At 39.0% G+C, this 12,994-nt stretch overlaps 1 protein-coding gene across 1 annotated transcript in view; it reads right to left on the reverse strand.

The window, feature by feature from the left end:
• Nucleotides 1–249: 249 nt before the first annotated feature.
• TTC5 (tetratricopeptide repeat domain 5) overlaps nt 250–12,994 on the reverse strand; it is a 32,960-nt gene continuing 20,215 nt past the window's right edge. The window contains exon 10 of the mRNA XM_003421579.4: nt 250–11,241. Coding sequence (XP_003421627.3) covers nt 11,122–11,241 — 120 coding nt within the window. The 3' untranslated portion in view covers nt 250–11,121. The remainder of the gene's footprint in view (nt 11,242–12,994) is intronic.

The following is a 12,994-nucleotide window of genomic DNA, read 5'->3' on the forward strand; positions in this document are numbered from 1 at the left end:
GTGTATTAATTATTTAAAGAGAAACTAATTTGCTCTGTAAACCTTCATCTAAAGCACAATAAAAAAAAATAAAAGACGCGCAAAATCAAAAATAAAGGGATGCTAGTTTAAAACAATGAAGTATCAAGTATCAGATATAAAAGCCATACCTCAGCTTATAAAGAAATAGGCACTCTTATAACAATTTTTTATAACAATTGATAAAGTATAAACTGCTATATCCTTTATGAAATACAATTTGACAGTATCTACCAAATTGATCTAATAATTTCACTTCATGACATCTACCCAATCGAAATGCTCCCACAAACATACAAAAAAATTACACGTTTTTTTACCAAATTGATCTAATAATTTCACTTCATGACATCTACCCAGTCGAAATGCTCCCACAAACATACAAAAAAATTACACATGTTCATTGTATTATTCATAATAAAGAAAAACTGAATGACCCAAATGCCAAAGAAGAATGATTAAACAAATTACTGTATATCCACTAAGTGGAAAAGCCATTTTATAAATGTAGTATATCTGTATTAACTGTCATGGAAAGATGGTCATCATATATTAAAAGAATAAGAAAATTGTAGGACCATTTTTTGTAAAGAGAGGCACCCAATATACAGCAACTACCACAAAATAACATTCCTGTATTTCATTGAATCTAAGATGCTGTCTTAGTTATCTAGTGCTACTATAACAAATACCACAAGTGGATGGCTTGAACAAAGAGAAATTTATTCTCTCATAGTCTAGGAAGCTAGAAGTTCAAATTCAGGGTGCCAGCTCCATGGGAAGGCTTTCTCTTTCTGTTGGCTCTGGTGGAAGGTCCTTGTCACCAATCTTCCCCTGGTCTAGGAGCTTCTCATCACAGGAACCCCAGGTCCAAAGGACACACTCCCTTCTTGGTTCTTCATTCTTGGTGGCATGAGGTCCCTCTGTCTCTCTGCATGCTTTTCTCTTTTATATCTCAAAAGAAATTGACTCAAGATACAACTTAATCTTGTAGATTTAGTCCTGTCTGATTAACATAACTGCCTCTAAGGGACAGGAACTGGTTGGATGGACATGGGAAACCCAGGGGGAAAGGGGGACTGTGATATCGCATTATAGGGATTGCAACCAGTGTCACATAAAAATATGTGTACAAATTTTTGAATGAGAAATTAACTTGAGCTATAAACTTTCACCTAAAGCACAATAAAAAAATAAAAACTAAAAAAAAAACACATAACTGCCTCTAATCTTGCCTCATTAACATCATAGAGGTAGGATTTACAATACATAGGGACATAACATCAGATGACAAAATGGTGAGCATCACACAATACTGGGAATCATGGCCTAGCCAAGCTGACACACATTTTAGGGGAACACAATCCAATCCATAACATATGCCACAGACAATAAGATGCACCATTATTTTTGTGCCTCTAAAAAAGGCAAAATTCTACAACTTATCACACAAGGCTTTCATGTTGCATAAATTTTAAGTTGCAATGTAATTTCAGAAATGTTAAAATTTGTTGGGGAAGGGGAATGGTTCAAATTCATTGAAAAAAGATCAGATTTACTGGTCCAAGGTAAACTGGAGGAACCCCCAAGACTATGGCCCTTAGACACCCTTCTAACTTGGAACAGAAGCTATTCTCAAAGATCACCTTTCAGCCAAATTATAAACAGGCCTATAACAATAACATTGTGAGGAAAGTGCTCCTTAGAACAATCATTTATATGAGACCAAAAGCACAACAACTGCCCAAAAACAAAGATGAGAAGGCAGGAAGGGGCAGGAAAACCAGACAAACAGTAATGAGGAACTCAGGGTGGTAATGGGGAGATTGCTAACACATTTCAGGGATTGCAACAAATGTCACGGAACAATTTGTGTACGAGCTATTGAATGGGAAACTTATTTGTTCTGTAAACCTTCACCTAAAGCACAATAAAAGAAAAAACAAAGTACTCTAGCCCTAGAAGATGAGCAACCACTAAACTGGCTTTCGCTCTGATGAAAAGAAAGGGAGAGCAGTAATGGAAGGGGAAGAGAGGAGGAGGAAGGGGAAAAAAAGGAGCATAAGGGAGGAAGAAGGAAGTAAATCTTGATCATTTCTACACAAATCATGAAGTCATGATCTGTACCCAGAAAACCAAAAGGAATCTATAGAGAAATTATTAGAATGGGAGAATTCTAAAAAGGTCACAGGTACAAAAATATATATATAGTAGTCAATTGCACTTCTATTCCCATGCACAGTTAGGAAATATAATATTTTAAAATGATATATGTACAATAGCATCATAAAACAAAAGGTAGCTAGAAATAAATCTAATAAAAGACACATAATACCTTCCTGGAGAAATAATGCAATTATATTGAAAGACATTGAAGAAGACTTAAATAAATGAAGACAATCGTGGATAAGAAGACTCAACATCATGAAGATGTCTATTCTTCCTAAACTAAAACATAAATTCAGTCCAATCCCAATTAAAATCCCAAAGGAATTTTCATGAAAATTTACAAGTTGATTCTAAAACATAAATAGACCACTTGTGAAGAACAACATAAAACAACTTGTCTTACTGGATAATGACTTTTTATAAAAGTTTAAGACAAAGTGGTGTTGACAAAAACAGACAAATGGGTCTGAATAGATTAGAGAGCTCAGAAACAGACACACACATATATGGAAAGTTGGCTCAAGACAGACTGGGTTTTACAGATTGGTTGGGAAAGGATGGATTCTTTAATAAAAGATGCTTATTCATCAGGAAAGAAAACTGGCAACCTACATCACAACATAAAGAAAAGTCATAATTTAAGAAAAGGACATATTGTAAAACTTCATAAAATAGTAGAGGGAAAATGTCTTTCTGACTTTAGGATAGGAAAGGACTTTTTAAAACAACAAAAACACTAACCACAAGAGAACAGACTGATAAATTCAAGGAAATCAAAAGTAAGAACTGCTGTTCAGCAAAGATCCAATAAAGAGAGTAAAAAGAGAAACTAGAAACTACTAGAAGATGTCTGCAACATATAAACTGACAAAAGATTACTGCAGGGCATATATAAAGAAATCCTACAAAATAGAAATCCAATATAAAAGTGAGCAAAGACACGAATAGGCATTTCACTAAAGAGAAAACATAAGGGCTCCTAAATACATAAAAAGATATTCAGCCTCATTAATAGACAAAAATGCAAGTTAAGGCCACAAGAGATACCTGCTCCTTCTGTATCTGCAACACTTAAAAAGTACGACAAATTTTGGGAAGATGGTGGTATAAATTGACCATTGTTTTGACCCTCCCCCACAAATAGAACAAGGAAACGGTGCTCGATTTTGAAGGACTCTGAATTGGAGAGCAGAGGAAAGCAGCAGGGAACTGCAGACAGTAAGAATCAACAAAGCAACAAGTTGCACAAAGTAGGAAAATCACTTCTCCCACTATCCCTGCCCCTCCCCCCAGCCATGCAGGCCCACTGGCTGCTGTGAACTACGGAAGCAGCCTTAGAAAAGAAGCCTGCTTCCCTAACCACCACAGCCCATGCCTCTACAGACAGGACACCAAGCTTCTGTTCTAAAATCAACAAGGCAGATTCCATTTGGAGTGTGCCGGCACCTCCCCCACCCGGACACTGTCGGCTGCAAGCCTATTGTGGATTGCTACAGAAGGCCCATGCAGTGGAGTCTGCTCTCATAGTCAACATTCTACCTACCTCCCTGTGTACCCCATAACTTAGGACTCTGAAACCAACAGGATAGACCTCCCAGTCAGTTCAGGTCTGTTTGTTCCCTTTCCAGTTGGTGCTGAGGGCTGCTGACCGAAGCTGCTGCGTACTAGGAAGCAGCAGCCTTGAGTGGAGGCTACACTCACAGCCAACAATCTACTGGGGGGACTCTAATAGCAACAAGGCAGACCTCCATGGGGATCTAACTAGACCATGACATCCCCTCCCCCACCTGGTACTTGCTGATTGCCAGACTTTTGCAAACTGCTGCAGAAGGCCTCCACAGTGGAGTTTGCTTCCATATTCAGCACTCTGTCTGCCTCTGTGCACCCCACAGACAATCCTCTGCAACCAACAGGACAGACCTCCTTGGGAATCAGCTTAGGTCTGTCTGCTCCCCCCTTCAGTCAGCGCTGAGGACTGCTGACTGAGGCTGTTGTGTGCTAGGAAGCAGGTATCTTGAGTGGAGGCTACATCCACCGCCAACATATTACAGGATGGGCTCTGACAGCAACAAGCCAGACCTCCCTGGTGATCCATTCAGAGTGACCACCCCTCCCCCAACACTCATAACTGTCACCTGCTGGACTGATGTGAACTCCTACAGAGGTTCCCTACAGTGGAGTCAGAAGGTGGGTCCCCTAAGTGGAGACTGCTCCCCCAACCACCACAGGGCCACTGGGGCTCTGAAACCAACAAGAGAGACCTCTCAGAGGTCCTTCTAGAGAGTGCCAGGCACTTCTTCTCCTGGAACTTATATAAATGCCTACATAAAGGAAGAAGAAAGATCTCAAATCGACAGCCTAACTCGACAACTCCAAGAACTAGAATGAGAAGAATGAACTAAGCCTAAAACTACCAGAAGAAAGGAAATAACAAAGATCGAGAGAAATAAAATTGAAAACAGAAAAACAATAGAATCAATAAAAACAGAAGATGGTTCTCTGAAGAGATCAATAAAATTAACAAACCTCACCTAGACTGACAATGAAGGGAAACAATGAAAATAATCAAAATAAAAAATGAAAGAGGGGACATTACAACTGACCCAATAGAAATATAGAATTATGACAATATTATGAACAACTGTACAGCAACAAACTGGAGAACCTAGATGAAATAGACAAATTCTCAAGAAGAATAGACTCCTAATAAGAGATCAAATCAGTGATCAAAAACCTCCCAACAACAACAAAAAAATTCCTGGACCAGATGGCTTCACTAGGGAATTCCACCAAACATTGAAAGAATTGACACCAATACTGTTTCAACTCTTCCAAAAGATACAGAAGAAAGGAATGTGCCCTAATTAATTCTATGAAGCAAACATGACCCTGATACCAAAACCAGAAAAAGACACAAGAAAACTACAAGCCAATATCTCATATGAATATAGATGCAAAGACCTTCAACAAAATACTAACTAGCGAAAAGAATCCAACAGCATTTTAAAAGAGTTATATACCATGACCAAGTGAGATTTATTCCAGGAATACAGAGATGGTTCAACATGAGAAAATCAATCAATGAAATACATCACATCAACAGAACAAAGGAAAGAACCACATGATATCTCTATGGATCTAGAACAAGCATTTGATAATATTCTACACCCTTCTTTGAGGAAAACCTTAAAGAAGACTGGAATAAAAAGGAAATTCCTCAATATGATTCAGGGCATATATGAAAAGCCAACAGCCAACACTACATTTAATGGAGGACGACTGAGAGCTTTCCCCATGAAATTGGGAACAAGACCAGGGTATCTACTCTCACCACTTCCACTGTATATTTTATTAGAAGTCCTAGCCAGAGCAATCAGACAAGAAAAGGAAATAAAGGGTACCTAGATTGGAAAAAAAAGAAGTAGAATTATCTCTATTCATGGATGATATAACCTTATATAGAAAATCTGAAAGAGTCCACAAGAAAACTTCTAGAGCTAATAGAGGAATTTTAAAAAGTTGCAGGGTACAAGGTTCAACAAACAAAAATCAACTGGATTTCTATCTGCCAGCAGTGAGAAATCTGAAGGGAAATTTAGGGAAATAATTCCACTTACAATAGCATCTAAGAGAATAAAATGCCTAGGAATAAATTTAACCAGGATGTGAAGACCTTACACAATGAAAACTATAAAACACTACTGAAAGACATTAAAGAAGACTTAAATAAATGGATAGACATTACATGTTCATGGACTGGAAGATTTAATATTGTTAAGATGTCAATACTACTCAACGTGATCTATAGATTCAATGCAATCCCAATCAAAATTTCAATAGCTTTCTTTACAGAAATAGAAAAACCAATCCTCAACTTTATATGGAAGGGCAAGAGGCCCTGAACAGCTAAAGCAATGTTGAAAGAGAAGAACAAATAGGTGGACTCACACTTCCTAATTTTAAAATATACTAGATAGCTACAGTAATCAAAACGACCTGGTACTGGTTTATCAATAGACATATAGACCAGTGAAATAGAACTGAGACCAGAAGTAAACCCACACATCTATGATCAACTGATTCTGACAAGGGTGCTAAGTCTATTCAATACAGAAAGAAGAGTCTCTCCAGTAACGGTGCTGGGAAAATTAGATTCTCACATGCAGAAAGATGAAACAGGATCAATGCCTCACACCACACCAAAAACAAAATCAAAATGGACTGATAACCTAAATGTGAAAACTGAAACAATAAAATTCTTAAAGGAGAAAGCCAGGGCAACGTTGTCAGGCCTAACTTTTACCAATGGATTACCTAACATGGAAGCAGCAGTCAAGAAATCAAACAACATATTGCATTGGGCAAATCTGCTGCAAAAGACCTCTTTAAAGTGTTAAAAAGCAAAGATGTCACTATGAGGGCTCAGGTTTACCTGACCCAAGCCATGGTACTTTCAATCGTCTTATATGCATGCAAAAGCTGGACGATGAATAAGATCAAAGAATTGATGCATTTGAATTATGGTGTTGGTGAAGAATACTAAATACACCGTGGACTGCCAGGAGATCAAACAAATCTGTTTTGGATGAAGCACAGCTGGAATGCTCCTTAGAAGCAAGGATGGTGAGACTTCATCTTATATATTTTGGATATGTTATCAGGAGGGGCCGGTCCCTAGAGGAGGACATCATGTTTGGAACTGCATCAGCAAAAAGAGGAAGACCCTCAATGAGATGGATTGACACAATGGCTGCAATAGGCTCAAGCATAGCAAAGATTGTGAGGATGATGCAGGACCTGGCAGTGTTTCCTTCTATTGTACAGAGTTGCTATGAATCAGAACTGACTTGATGGCACATAACAACAACAAAGGGTAAGGTTGCACAGCTGATTACTGTTAATTGCTGTAAGTGGTACACCTGTAAAAAGTCAAATTGACAAAAGTTGTGTGATAGATATACTTACAAAAAAAAAAAAAAAGAGTAGCTGCTGAGACTGCTTATGTACAACCAAAATCCTCACAGGATTTGGTTTCTTGGTGTGGAAGTTTAGGGTCATTGTTTCATGGGACATCCCAGTTAACTGGCCTAATAATTGTTTAGCTCTTCTGTTGTACCTCCTAGGTCGCTGTGTAGTGCCTAAGGTCTTAAAAAACTTGCAAGCAGCCATCAAGGGCACAACAACTGGTCTCTGTTAGCCTGCTGCAACAGAGGAAGAAGGAGCATCAGGAATAGAAAAGGGATATGGAATGTGCGGCTAACTGCCTCTAGGAACAACTACTTCCTTTGCCATGAGGCCAGAAGGACTGGATGGTGTCCAACTACCATTACAGAACATTTTGATCAAAGATTCTAGAGAAGAATCCTGATCAAAAAGGGGAAAATTCAGATCGGAATTTTTAATTTTCATGGACTCCAAACTTTCTGGAGCCATGGAAGCTAGCTGAACCTCTGAAACTATTGCTGTGAGATAATCTTTAAACCTTAAACCAAAAATATCCTCTGAAGTCTTCTTAAAACCAAACAATAGTCTCACTTAATCAGTAAAAAAAGTCTGCCTTTTAAGAACCATCCACATAGGATCAAATTAAAAACGGCAACTTTAAAGATTAGATAGGAATCTTAGGGGCCAGCAAATTTACGTTAACGTGCAAGGAACAACTCAGAAAAGGAGGGTGAGAATAGTTGCACAACTCGAAGAACGTATTCGGTGTCACTAAATGGTACATGTAGAAACTGTGGAACTGGGGTATGTTTTGCTGTGTATATTTTCAACAAAAAAATAAGTAAATTTTTTTAGAAAAATTATGACAATACTTATAAGGTGAAAAACTTGGAATAGAACTTTTTGTATTCTCAACAAGTCCAGACTTACAGGACCGATTGAGACTGGAGGAATCCCTGAGATTATTGCCCTAAGATACTCTTTAAACCTTGAATCAAAACTATTCCCTGAAGTCACCTTTTAGCTAAATAGCAGGTTAGCTCATAAAGTAATGAATATCACCCTTGAGTACTGCACTCCTTTAAGAATTATATATGTGAGACCAAATGGCCAAGAATTACTCCAAGGCATACATGCAAAGGTTGGGGGGCAGTGAGACTAAGTTATTGGGAAGAGAACGACTAGAACAGAAATAATGAAAATGGTGACACAATGTGAAGAATATAACCAATGTCACTAAACAATTATGTGTAGAAATTGTTGAATGGGAGCGTGTTTTGCTGTGTAGACTTTCAACAAAAATACAATATTAAAAAAAAAAAAGGTATGCCAACACTAAGCATAGAAGAGGACAAGAGCATTAGGAAGACTCATCCACCGACAGACATAAATTGGTCCAACCACTCAGGAAACGTTTGGCATTTTTTCAGAAAGTTGAGCACGTGTACGCTCTATGACTCAGCAATTCCATTCTTGAGTCAATACTCTGAAGCGGTGGTTTTAAAACTTTAGCGTGCATCAGAATCACCGAGAGGGCTTGTTGAGATCAACTGCCGAGCTCCTCCTCCGGAGTTTCTGGTTCAGTAAAGTTTCCAGTGCGGCCTGAGAATTTCCATTTCTCAAGAGGTTCTAGGCGATGTTGATACTATTGGTCTGGGGACCAGTCTTTGAGACCCACTGCAATAAAAGAAAACCTTAAGCTTGTGCATCAGGGACACATACAAGAATATTAATAATGTACTACCTTGATAATGGGAACCCTGGTGGCATAGTGGTTAAGTGTCACAGCTGCTAATCAAAAGGTCAGCAGTTCAAATCCACCAGGCGCTCCTTGGAAACTCTATGGGGCAGTTCTACCCTGTCCTATAGGGTGGCTACTAGTCGGAATCGACTAGACAGCAACGGGTTATGTTGATAACAAGGTCCCAGTGTGGCAAAAGTGGTTTGTGCTTGACTGCCAACCTAATCATTGGCAGCTCAAACCCCCTCGGTAGTGTTATGGTCTGAGGATTTGCTTTCATAAAGATTACAGCCAAGAAAACCTTATGGAGCCATTCTACTCTGTAACACATGGGGTCACCATGAGTTAGAATCTACTCAACAGCAACAGGTTTGGTTGAGTTTTTGGTTACCTTGATGGTTAAAAAAAAAAAAAGCTGAAAACAACCCAAATACCCTTTATCAGTAGGATAAATAAACTGTGGCAGAATCACACAATGACATACTATACAGCTGTGAAAACGAGATCACAGAAAGGCCCACAAGGGCTTCTAAAGTGCTGGTGGTATGCTAGGTTTTAAGTCCAACGGACATTTCATGGGTCTTGTAATTATTCTGTAAACCATACGCACATGTTTTACATACTTTAATGCACATATATTTTTCATCATAAAATGTTTAAGTTCTGCTTCTCTCTAGTGTCAACCCATTGGTCATTTTTCTACTCTCTGTCCCTACACAAAATATGTCAAATTCTCTCAGAACCTGAATAAAAGGGGAAGAATTATTGGGGCTCTTGTTTCCCTGTTATCTCTAACATTCATACACTCTCATCCACTACAGCTGCTTGCAGCCACAAGATATTTTTACACCCCCTCAAGCCCCTATCACTCTTCTATAAGTCTTAAAATCTGACACTCAAAACTGAAGGCAAGGGTCTACATACAGTCTGACAGACACTGTAGTAAAACCTCTCTCTGGCTACCAGATTTTCCTTGGTGCAGCCTAGAAAGAGTGTTTGTGCAACTGTATCATACCTGTTACTCATACAGACTTTATCTCGATCTACTAAGGTTCCAAGCACATTTCACACATGATGTTGAATATATAGAAAGTTAGCTTTCTGGGCCAAAGGAACGGACTTCAAAATTTTATCTTGTTAGACCCAGCCCTTACAGCTTCTTTAGACAGACAGACTCTTATTCTTTCATCCATCCTCTGAGGAGTCCACTGAGTTTTACGTTCTTTAAATATTTCATCAGTTATCAATGGTATTCAAGTCACTGATAAACTGTTGAACAGGACTGAACCAAGGACAAAGACCTGAGTCGATCATTAGGAGTCTTCCAAATTAATCCATCATTACTGCACTCTCTGGTTATAGTCATTCAATTTTTTATTAATCCTCCCTCACATCTCCTCAAGGATATTAACAGAAATTACTGACAAACATAGCACTAGGATCTAAAGAAACTGAATACCTAGCTCTCCCTGGTCTTTCAGCCCAGTAACACTATTAGAATAGTATTGCTCTGTCATCTTGGACCATGATGAGGGCCAGGCCACCCCTAGAGGCAATAGACGGAGAGAGGGAAGGAAGCTGGTCCCCAGCAACTTTGTGGAGCTGCTATTCCTACCCTGGGATGCCACTGCCAGAATTGTTTTAACTGAAAGAGAAATAAACTATTGTATAAAGAAAAAAGAAAGTATTATTCTAACAGATTCAAGTAATCCTGGAACCAAGAATCCAAGCCTGGAGAGAATGAAGCAGGCCAACCACAGGGTTTGTTTGTTTGTTTTCCAAAAGCATTTAATTCTGTTCCAGCCCCAAAGAGGGGAAGGACCTAATTTTTAAAAAATAAAAATAAAAATTGCTCAAAAAACAAGCCATTAAAAAATTAAACCACCTCCCTTAGCAATAAATACTGAACTGATATATACACATGAGGCTCAGGAAGGAAGCAAGAACAGGAACCTTGGGGACTCTGTCCCATAGCAAGATCCCAACACTTCTACCAACTCAATGCTCTTTGCCTAAAACAGAGAGCAGTGAAAGAGGCAGGAGAGTATGGAGGGAGCTCGAACATGGTGACAGAAGGAGAAACAGAAGGGACACAGTGTGTCTTAATGGCAGAGGACGGGAAAGTCTTCATCTAAAACATCCCCAACCCCAGCCCGGTTGAGTCACTGGATGTGCCTGGTCCAGCCGCCAAGTCCCTTGAGCTTATCTCCTTGCCTCCAGTCCCTATTTAGCTCGTGAGTCATGGAAGGTCATTCGCACTGTGGCCGCGACGCTACTGTGGCAGCAGCCTGGCTGCTGGAGCCCTGAGGCTTCCCATTCACCACCAGCAGGAGGGGCGTCTCCACACGAACACTGGGAAAGGAATAGTCCTAGAAAAGACAGACACACAGAGGTTCAATACAGGTCCTAAGATGGAAGAAACTCCAGGACGGGGATATACTACCTGCAACTTCCACCCCTCCCGCCCAGTATATTCACCCTTACCCCCTTTTCTCAAGGTTTTCAATCTTCGCAAGGAAAATCTGGGGCAGGTATGGTACAGTAGTGTCACAGAGAGAAACGGACAATTCTCTGATTCAAAAAAAAGGGTTCCTGCACTGCCTAACAAAAGGATGCCTCCGGCTCTCACAGAATCTGCAGCGTGTATTGACAATTAACTAGATACACAAAGCTGCCAGCCAGAGAAGGGAAATTCTGAGAAACTCAAAGCCCCAGTGCTTGTGAGGCCCTTAATTAATCTACCAAATATAAGAGGAAGTTACTTCTCCCTTTTATACTAACAAGAAAAAACAGAATGAGTGGTAAGACATTTTCCTAATTGTAGAAAAGGTGTGTCAAGCTCATTTTATCAGTTTGAATTTAAGTTGCAAAGCACGTTGCTAAAAGATATCCATCAAAAAAATCTATTGTTCCAGTGGGAGTAAGGAAGGGCTCTTTTAAGTCAAAGTAAGGATGCAAATTAAAAAGTTCATACAAATCTCTTTAAAAATAATCCTAACAGGAATATGGGCAAATGATAAAAACTGGCAATTTATAAAACAGAATATAGTCAATAAACATATAAAATAATGTTCCACTTCACCAATCACCAAGAAAGCAAATTAAATCAGTGTTAATGCTGTATTTTTCATATAAAATCAACAGGTAATTTTTCAAAGGTTTCTATCCAGAGTTGAAAACACTACAGGGAAAGATTACTCACTCCCATTACTGATACTAGTAACTAATTCATATAACCTTCCAGAGAATAATTTGGCAATATATATTAAAAGACAGAACTCTGCCTATCTTTGGATCCAGGATTCTTCCTTAAAAATTCATTTATGGAAATAATCATGGATATGGGCAAAAATACAAAAATGTTTACTACCGTACTTTTTATAATAAGGCAAAATTGGAAATGATCTAGATCTGCGGCCATCAAACATTTTATGTAAAGGGCCAGAGAGTAAATCTTTTGGGCTTTGCAGGCCATACAGCCTTTGTCACAGAGCTGCTCAGCTCCTTGCTGCAGTGCAAAAGCAGCCACAGACAACTGTTCCCAGAGGTGGCTGTGCTCCAATAAAATTTCATTTATGCACACTGAAATTTGAACTTTTATAATTTCCATGTCACAATATATTATTCTTTTATTGATATCTTTTTAATCATATAAAAATGTAAAACACATTCTTAGCTCACATGACACAAAACAGGTGGTGGGCTAGATCTGGTTGATGGGCTATAGTTCGCCAACATCTGATCTAGATGGTGAAAAAGTATTTAAATATCTACCCTCCCAAGACTTTTATGAGGATTAAATGAGACAATGAAGGTAGTAAAGCTCTTAGCACAGTGCCTAGCACTCAGTTACCCAAAACCAAACCAAACCCATTGCCATCAAGTTGATTCTGACTCAAGCAACCCTACAGAACAGAGTAGAACCGCCCCATAGGGTTTCCAAGGAGTAACTGGTGGATTCGGACTGCCAACCTTTTGGTTAGCAGCCTGAGCTCTTAACCACTGCACCATCAGGGCTCCAGCACTGTTAAGTGTTCTGTAAATGTTAACTATTAGCATCATCACCACTACTACCATTCCTAGTACCACTATGTGTCAATTCAAAACAATGTTGTGGAATAT

The sequence above is a fragment of the Loxodonta africana genome, chromosome 10, assembly GCF_030014295.1.
Source record: "Loxodonta africana isolate mLoxAfr1 chromosome 10, mLoxAfr1.hap2, whole genome shotgun sequence".
In the NCBI taxonomy this organism is placed as follows: Eukaryota; Metazoa; Chordata; class Mammalia; order Proboscidea; family Elephantidae; genus Loxodonta; species Loxodonta africana.